At 43.4% G+C, this 10,000-nt stretch overlaps 1 protein-coding gene across 1 annotated transcript in view; it reads left to right on the forward strand.

Annotated features, from left to right (window-relative positions):
• Positions 1–10,000, forward strand: part of LOC307022806 (plexin-B2-like) — a 171,139-nt gene that overhangs the window by 147,984 nt on the left and 13,155 nt on the right. The window contains 9 exon segments of the mRNA XM_079655698.1: positions 107–218; positions 2,567–2,776; positions 3,396–3,479; positions 3,813–3,908; positions 4,781–4,917; positions 5,188–5,288; positions 6,277–6,506; positions 6,905–7,086; positions 9,728–9,794. Of these exon segments, the coding sequence (XP_079511824.1) occupies positions 107–218; positions 2,567–2,776; positions 3,396–3,479; positions 3,813–3,908; positions 4,781–4,917; positions 5,188–5,288; positions 6,277–6,506; positions 6,905–7,086; positions 9,728–9,794 (1,219 nt within the window).

The raw sequence follows: 10,000 nt of genomic DNA on the forward strand, positions 1-10,000 counted from the left end.
TGTGTGTGTGTGTGTGTGTGTGTGTGTGTGTGTGTGTGTGTGTGTGTGTGTGTGTGTGTGTGTGTGTGTGGTGTGTGTGTGTGTGTGTGTGTGTGTGTGTGTGTAGCGGTGGTCGGAGGATTGTGGTGTTGGGAAGCGGTTTCGATCTGATCCAGAGAGCCAGCATGGAAGTCCTGTTCGCTAACGACGAGTTCTCACAGAACACCGCACCTGTACAGGTGTGTGTTTGTGTGTGAGAGGACTCTTTAAAGTAGAGACACTACATACTGATATACACCTGAACATCAGCAGGAGAGGACTCTTTAAAGTAGAGACACTACATACTGATATACACCTGAACATCAGCAGGAGAGGACTCTTTAAAGTAGAGACACTACATACTGATATACACCTGAACATCAGCAGGAGAGGACTCTTTAAAGTAGAGACACTACATACTGATATACACCTGAACACCAGCAGGAGAGGACTCTTTAAAGTAGAGACACTACATACTGATATACACCTGAACATCAGCAGGAGAGGACTCTTTAAAGTAGAGACACTTCATACTGATATACACCTGAACATCAGCAGGAGAGGACTCTTTAAAGTAGAGACACTACATACTGATATACACCTGAACACCAGCAGGAGAGGACTCTTTAAAGTAGAGACACTACATACTGATATACACCTGAACATCAGCAGGAGAGGACTCTTTAAAGTAGAGACACTACATACTGATATACACCTGAACATCAGCAGGAGAGGACTCTTTAAAGTAGAGACACTACATACTGATATACACCTGAACACCAGCAGGAGAGGACTCTTTAAAGTAGAGACACTACATACTGATATACACCTGAACATTAGCAGGAGAGGACTCTTTAAAGTAGAGACACTACATACTGATATACACCTGAACATCAGCAGGAGAGGACTCTTTAAAGTAGAGACACTACATACTGATATACACCTGAACATCAGCAGGAGAGGACTCTTTAAAGTAGAGACACTACATACTGATATACACCTGAACATCAGCAGGAGAGGACTCTTTAAAGTAGAGACACTACATACTGATATACACCTGAACACCAGCAGGAGAGGACTCTTTAAAGTAGAGACACTACATACTGATATACACCTGAACATCAGCAGGAGAGGACTCTTTAAAGTAGAGACACTACATACTGATATACACCTGAACATCAGCAGGAGAGGACTCTTTAAAGTAGAGACACTACATACTGATATACACCTGAACACCAGCAGGAGAGGACTCTTTAAAGTAGAGACACTACATACTGATATACACCTGAACATCAGCAGGAGAGGACTCTTTAAAGTAGAGACACTACATACTGATATACACCTGAACATCAGCAGGAGAGGACTCTTTAAAGTAGAGACACTACATACTGATATACACCTGAACACCAGCAGGAGAGGACTCTTTAAAGTAGAGACACTACATACTGATATACACCTGAACATTAGCAGGAGAGGACTCTTTAAAGTAGAGACACTACATACTGATATACACCTGAACATCAGCAGGAGAGGACTCTTTAAAGTAGAGACACTACATACTGATATACACCTGAACATCAGCAGGAGAGGACTCTTTAAAGTAGAGACACTACATACTGATATACACCTGAACATCAGCAGGAGAGGACTCTTTAAAGTAGAGGACACTACATACTGATATACACCTGAACATCAGCAGGAGAGGACTCTTTAAAGTAGAGACACTACATACTGATATACACCTGAACATCAGCAGGAGAGGACTCTTTAAAGTAGAGACACTACATACTGATATACACCTGAACATCAGCAGGAGAGGACTCTTTAAAGTAGAGACACTACATACTGATATACACCTGAACATCAGCAGGAGAGGACTCTTTAAAGTAGAGACACTACATACTGATATACACCTGAACATCAGCAGGAGAGGACTCTTTAAAGTAGAGACACTACATACTGATATACACCTGAACACCAGCAGGAGAGGACTCTTTAAAGTAGAGACACTACATACTGATATACACCTGAACATCAGCAGGAGAGGACTCTTTAAAGTAGAGACACTACATACTGATATACACCTGAACATCAGCAGGAGAGGACTCTTTAAAGTAGAGACACTACATACTGATATACACCTGAACACCAGCAGGAGAGGACTCTTTAAAGTAGAGACACTACATACTGATATACACCTGAACATCAGCAGGAGAGGACTCTTTAAAGTAGAGACACTACATACTGATATACACCTGAACACCAGCAGGAGAGGACTCTTTAAAGTAGAGACACTACATACTGATATACACCTGAACATTAGCAGGAGAGGACTCTTTAAAGTAGAGACACTACATACTGATATACACCTGAACACCAGCAGGAGAGGACTCTTTAAAGTAGAGACACTACATACTGATATACACCTGAACACCAGCAGGAGAGGACTCTTTAAAGTAGAGACACTATATACTGATATACACCTGAACATCAGCAGAGTAATTGAATGAAAATGTTGTCTCACAGCTGGATGTTTTCCCCTGTGCAGTTTGTTCAGGAGCATATGAGTAAGAACGACACGGTGCTTCAGTTTCTCTCTCCGGCGGTGAACTGCTGCGCCGACGGCACGGCGCTGAGATCTGTCCTCTGGTTGGACGACGAGCAGGAGGAGCTGAAAGGCTTCGACTACCATCCTAACCCCTCCTTCGACCAGCTGCTGAAGAACGTCATCACCGAGACCAGCGTCATCATCGTCAACGTGAGCTTTACTCAGAAAATACATCAATGTGCGCTGTTCATCTCTTGGACGGATTACTGACCACAAAAAGGCACATTTAACCCGATATAGATTCAAAATGGCCTTAATTTACATTCTTTATCTGCATATTCTGTTCTTGTACATATCATACTCTATTGACATGTATATAGACTTTTTGCACTACTTTGTATTTTGTATTTTTGTATTTTATTAAGTTGCATTGTTGGAGGAGCTCAGGTCAGAAGAATTTAATTGCCATTTCTACTCTGTAGCTTTGAGCATATGACGATAACACCTTTGAATCTTTGAATATTGAAACCACAACATTTAACTACAAAAAGGACCAAATATGACTGAAAAGAGACAGAAAAACAACCACAAAGAGACTCAAAGTCACCGTATAGAGACAAAACAATAACCAGATCAAATCTCAAACAGTGATAAAGACACAGGAAAAACAGAACTCATAACAAAAAAAAGGACAAAAATAATAACAAAGATTTACAGAATGACTACAAATGGACACAAAACAACTAGAAAAGGGGAAACCGCCCAAAAATAACTACATTATGCACATCGTGTTGTCTTCACTCTCCTCTTCTCCTTCGTGTGTTTTCAGGGTCGAGGTTTCTCTAAAGCCATGACGGCCAAAGAGGCGCAGGCGTTCGTTGGAGACGCCCCCTGTCCCGTCAACATCCTGCAGGTGTGTGTGTGTGTGTGTGTGTGTGTGTGTGTGTGTGTGTGTGTGTGTGTGTGTGTGTGTGTGTGTGTGTGTGTGTGTGTGTGTGTGTGTGTGTGTGTGTGTGTGTGTGTGTGTGTGTGTGTGTGTGTGTGTGTGTGTGTGTGTGTGTGTGTGTGTGTGTGTGTGTGTGTGTGTGTGTGTGTGTGTGTGTGTGTGTGTTCGAAAGGCACCTGTAACATTGTTTACATCCACCTGGATCCATATTTTTTCTTTTCATACATATTCACGTGATAATTTTTTACTTTAGGATTGTCTATATTTTGAAAATGTGTGTGTTTGTGTGTGTGTGTGTAGGATGATAAGTTGATCTTGGAGGCTCCCTCCTCTCAGCCCAAATCTGGATCCAAACGTCAGCGCAGAGACACGACCAACGACATGCTGGACCTCGTGGTAAACACACACTTACCTTCATGTGTTGAGGTGCAGAATTACAGTTTCCATATTTGACAAGGGCTCAGCAGGACTTGATTCTGCTGCTGTGGGATTCAAACCGTCATTAGCATCAAAACGATCGGCAGATAATCCATTTATTTCCGCCTGCTTTCCATCAGCACCAGGGAGTCATTTCAAACGGTTTAAAATAGTTTTTCCACTTTTAAAAAACGCTTTCTGCCCTGGAAATGATTTCTAATCATTATTCCCGTTATGGAGGGGCTGCAGGAACACTTTCCCCGCCTTTCAGAGACTTATTGCTGGGTAGAAAAGCCATGGGCATCACCCTGGATCTCTGCATGTGTGTGTGCCTGTGAGTCTGAGACCCTAACAGCACCCGCTCTGCTGGGTTTACCTGCTTGTCCATTTCGTGAGTCAAATGTTAACGGAATGGACAGATTTCCGTCCACATCAGCGGCTGTTGGATTAAAACAGTTTAATGCACTTTTAACACTCATGTACCCAGGATTCCAGCTCCTTTCCTGGGTTATAAAGTCAGGGGAAGCAGCCTGATTGAACCAGTAGGAAAGTTGCATGTTATCGTCTTGAAAAGCTGAAAAAAAAAAAAAAATGTTTTACATATAGGACAATGTTCTTAAAACATGCTCTTCATGTTTCTGTTTAATTTATTTTATGATTTATTATTTTTGCATTATTACGTCTCTAGATTATTTTTCGTTTTTTAATATTCTTTAAACGTTGTACTTTTTAAAATTGTATTTTTTTATTCTTATTAGTTTTTCATTTTTTTAATATATATTTTTGATGATATATATATATTTTTTTTTTTAACTTAATATTTGTATAACTAGCATTCTGTCTCTCTTTAGGTGAAGTTCGGCCACGGGAAGTGGAAGGTGGGCTCTGTTTACTACGCTCAGAGTAAAGACATCCCTCTGGAGATCATCATCCCCTCAGTGATCATCCCCATGCTCTTCTTCATCGCCATCTCCGTCTACTGCTACAGGTCAGAGATACACACCAATTAGACGTGTGTAGGGGTGTGTAATATATCTCATTTTGTGTGTGTGTGTAATATATCTGGTTGTGTGTGTGTGATATATCTCATTGTGTGTGTGTGTAATATATCTCATTGTGTGTGTGTGTAATATATCTAATTGTGTGTGTGTGTAATATATCTAATTGTGTGTGTGTGTGTGATATATCTCATTGTGTGTGTGTGTAATATATCTAATTGTGTGTGTGTGTAATATATCTGATTGTGTGTGTGTGACAGGAGGAAGAGCCAGCAGGCGGAGCGAGAATACGAGAAGGTGAAACACCAGCTGGAGAATCTGGAGGAGAGCGTCCGGGACCGCTGCAAGAAGGAGTTCACAGGTACTCAAATATACACAAATACTAGGTTATCTCTACAGTTTTTTACAACCTGAGACGACCTTTAGGTGACCTTTAGGTGCTTCTCCCATCAGGCTGTGATACATTCTGCTCAAAACATGCATCAAATATCAAATGTATCTGTAATTTTAAATGTGTTTTCATTTTTAAATATTATAGTGTGAAAAACCTGAATTATCTTTTAAAGGTGACCTATCATGCAAAATGCACTTTTGTACGTCTTGTATACATGAACATGTGTCCCCGGTGTTCCAGGGAACTCACCAAGTGTCAGAAAACACAACCCTCTCTATTTTCCCCCATACCCACATCTCTTAAAAAGGGGCTGCAACGGATCTGATACAGACTGATCCAGATTTGAACACTTCTATGACGTCACAGAAGTGGCGCTAAGGCTATTGGGCTAACTCCACCAATCAGGAGGAGACAGCCACGGACATTGCCGTTCGAGACGCTGTAGTACATATTTCAGGCCACCAGATGGTGCTGTTCTCACTGAATCCGAGCATGAAAGGCAGTGTTAAATAGAGCGAAATGAGGAATGGCTAAAATGCATGATCTGTTTGGTATTTTGAAAAATGAAAAGTATAAATATGCCGTATATAGGTATGGTCCAACACTATATTATTCAAATATAGCGTGATAGGTCCACTTTAAAGTATTTGTTTACATATACTTTAAAAAGTGTTTACATATATTACATATGTTAAATAGTATTTAACCTATACATATATCCAACTTATATCTTGGTAACTTTATTCAACATTTTACAGCAAAAACGATGAATGCAAAAAAAATGTTTTACATTTGAAGAATTTCTAACCAAAAGAAACATGTTATAAAAAAAAAAATTATAAAAAAGAATTTATAATATTAATAAATAAACAATAAACATTTTATAAATTACAATAACACAATATTAATAAAAATAAAAATAATAATGATTTTCTGTTTTCCCTGTTCCCGTCAGACCTGATGATCGAGATGGAGGACCACACCAGCGATCTGAGCGAGGCGCGGATCCCCTTCCTGGATTATAAAACGTACACCGACCGGAACTTCTTTCTGCCCACGAAGGACGGCTCGGACGACACCATGATCACCGGGAAAATACAAATCCCAGAAGCCCGAAAGGCCATCGTGGCTCAGGCTCTGAACCAGTTCTCCAACCTGCTGAACAGCAAACCCTTCCTCATCAACGTGAGAGAAACACGGCTTCTTACTTACGTTTGATTTACTCTAGCACCCCCACAAGTTTAAATATTGTATATAAGCATCTTTGAGCACTAGGAAAAGCGCTGTAAAAATGAAATGTATTATTATTATATATAATAAGGAGAATATGTCTAATTCTGTATCAGCTTTTATCTGATTTTTTCACTTTTACTGGTGGAAATCGGCTTTCTTAATAAAAAATATGAACCCAAAGATAATCAAATAATCCAAATTACAATTATTATTATATTTACTGTCACTAGCTTTTCCCTTTAATGGATTATGATCTGCATTCAGACTTCTTCCCAAGATCACTACGTCACTTCGTTGCTCAAACTCAGCCATGTCTTTAATATAAACCCCTCTGTATTTATGTCCCGTAGTTCATCCGTACGTTGGAGAGCCGTCCGGACTTTAACGCCCGTGCTCGCGGTTACTTCGCCTCTCTGCTGACGGTGGCGCTGCACGGGAAGCTGGAGTATTACACCGACATCATGAGGACGCTGCTGCTGGAGCTGATGGACGAACACGTGCAGAACAAAAACCCAAAACTCATGCTGCGCAGGTCAGGAAGCACAAGAACTCACGCTAGAAACATTCAGTTATTTACACAAGAGTTCACAAAACCTTTCCTCAAGCAGAAGTTCAGATACTCGTGTTTAAAATACTCTGGTGAAAGTAGAAGTACTGACTAAACTTCTTTACTCAAGTTAAAGAAAAGAGGCTTTGAAATGTACTGTCCTTAGACCCTCTGTCCTTAGACCCTCTGTCCTTAGACCCTCTGTCCTTAGTCCCTCACATCGTACGTGCAATAGATGCCGTGTGTAAATTGAAAAGATAATACATTTAAAACATAGGTAGACCAAATGTTTGGAAATGCATGTGTCCGTAATCCACGAGGAATGCTCTCTATGGAGCACCTGTAGAAGGTCAGGACCCTCTCTATGGAGCACCTGTAGAAGGTCAGGATGCTCTCTATGGAGCACCTGAAGGTCAGGACCCTCTCTATGGAGCACCTGTAGAAGGTCAGGACCCTCTCTATGGAGCACCTGAAGGTCAGGATGCTCTCTATGGAGCACCTGTAGAAGGTCAGGACCCTCTCTATGGAGCACCTGAAGGTCAGGATGCTCTCTATGGAGCACCTGTAGAAGGTCAGGACCCTCTCTATGGAGCACCTGTAGAAGGTCAGGACCCTCTCTATGGAGCACCTGAAGGTCAGGATGCTCTCTATGGAGCACCTGTAGAAGGTCAGGACCCTCTCTATGGAGCACCTGAAGGTCAGGATGCTCTCTATGGAGCACCTGTAGGTCAGGACCCTCTCTATAGAGCACCTGTAGAAGGTCAGGACCCTCTCTATGGAGCACCTGAAGGTCAGGACCCTCTCTATGGAGCACCTGAAGGTCAGGATGCTCTCTATGGAGCACCTGTAGAAGGTCAGGACCCTCTCTATGGAGCACCTGTAGAAGGTCAGGATGCTCTCTATGGAGCACCTGTAGAAGGTCAGGACCCTCTCTATGGAGCACCTGAAGGTCAGGATGCTCTCTATGGAGCACCTGTAGAAGGTCAGGACCCTCTCTATGGAGCACCTGAAGGTCAGGATGCTCTCTATGGAGCACCTGTAGGTCAGGACCCTCTCTATGGAGCACCTGAAGGTCAGGATGCTCTCTATGGAGCACCTGTAGAAGGTCAGGACCCTCTCTATGGAGCACCTGAAGGTCAGGACCATCTCTATGGAGCACCTGAAGGTCAGGACCCTCTCTATGGAGCACCTGTAGAAGGTCAGGATGCTCTCTATGGAGCACCTGAAGAAGGTCAGGACCCTCTCTATGGAGCACCTGTAGAAGGTCAGGGTCCTCTCTATGGAGCACCTGAAGGTCAGGATGCTCTCTATGGAGCACCTGAAGAAGGTCAGGACCCTCTCTATGGAGCACCTGTAGAAGGTCAGGGTCCTCTCTATGGAGCACCTGTAGAAGGTCAGGACCCTCTCTATGGAGCACCTGTAGAAGGTCAGGACCCTCTCTATGGAGCACCTGTAGAAGGTCAGGACCCTCTCTATGGAGCACCTGTAGAAGGTCAGGACCCTCTCTATGGAGCACCTGTAGAAGGTCAGGACCCTCTCTATGGAGCACCTGTAGAAGGTCAGGACCCTCTCTATAGAGCACCTGTAGAAGGTCAGGACCCTCTCTATGGAGCACCTGAAGGTCAGGACCCTCTCTATGGTGCACCTGAAGGTCAGGACCCTCTCTATGGAGCACCTGTAGAAGGTCAGGACCCTCTCTATGGAGCACCTGTAGGTCAGGATGCTCTCTATGGAGCACCTGTAGGTCAGGACCCTCTCTATGGAGCACCTGTAGAAGGTCAGGACCCTCTCTATGGAGCACCTGTAGAAGGTCAGGACCCTCTCTATGGAGCACCTGTAGGTCAGGATGCTCTCTATGGAGCACCTGAAGAAGGTCAGGACCCTCTCTATGGAGCACCTGAAGGTCAGGACCCTCTCTATGGAGCACCTGAAGGTCAGGACCCTCTCTATGGAGCACCTGAAGGTCAGGACCCTCTCTATGGAGCACCTGAAGAAGGTCAGGACCCTCTCTATGGAGCACCTGAAGGTCAGGACCCTCTCTATGGAGCACCTGAAGGTCAGGACCCTCTCTATGGAGCACCTGAAGGTCAGGACCCTCTCTATGGAGCACCTGTAGAAGGTCAGGGTCCTCTCTATGGAGCACCTGTAGAAGGTCAGGGTCCTCTCTATGGAGCACCTGTAGAAGGTCAGTCCGTGTTGAACCTCCTCAGCCTGTGGAGGAAGAAGAGCCGCTGTCGAGCCGTTTTGGGGATGGTGGTGGTGTGAAGAGTCCACGTCAGGTCCTCAGTGATGTGGAGCTTTGATGGATTTTTAAAATTATAAAATGCATAATAAACATGTTTTCTCCAGATTGTTGAACTGTGCCTTTAAAATAGTGTGTGTGTGTGTGTGTGTGTGTGTGTGTGTGTGTGTGTGTGTGTGTGTGTGTGTGTGTGTGTGTGTGTGTGTGTGTGTGTGTGTGTGTGTGTGTGTGTGTGTGTGTGTGTGTGTGTGTGTGTGTGTGTGTGTGTGTGTGTGTGTGTGTGTGTGTGTGTGTGTGTGTGTGTGTGTGTGTGTGTGTGTGTGTGTGTGTGTGTGTGTGTGTGTGTGTGTGTGTGTGTGTGTGTGTGTGTGTGTGTGTGTGCAGGTCGGAGACGGTGGTGGAGAGGATGCTCTGTAATTGGATGTCCATCTGTATCTATCAGTTCCTCAGGGTAACGGATATATATATTATTTTCTTCCTCTCCGTTTGTTTTGACTGTTCTTCGATCTGTTTCTCTCTCTCCTTCCTCTCCAGTTATAATTGCCTCTTTGAAATGTTGCCTCTTGTGTTTTAGTTTGTTTGTGCTTTTCGAAAACAACCAACAGCAGCAGCTCAGAGTTTCTATCATTGAACATCCTCATACCAAAACGTGTGTTC

Source organism: Notothenia rossii (genome assembly GCF_949606895.1).
Source record: "Notothenia rossii genome assembly, chromosome: 10".
NCBI classification, from domain to species: domain Eukaryota; kingdom Metazoa; phylum Chordata; class Actinopteri; order Perciformes; family Nototheniidae; genus Notothenia; species Notothenia rossii.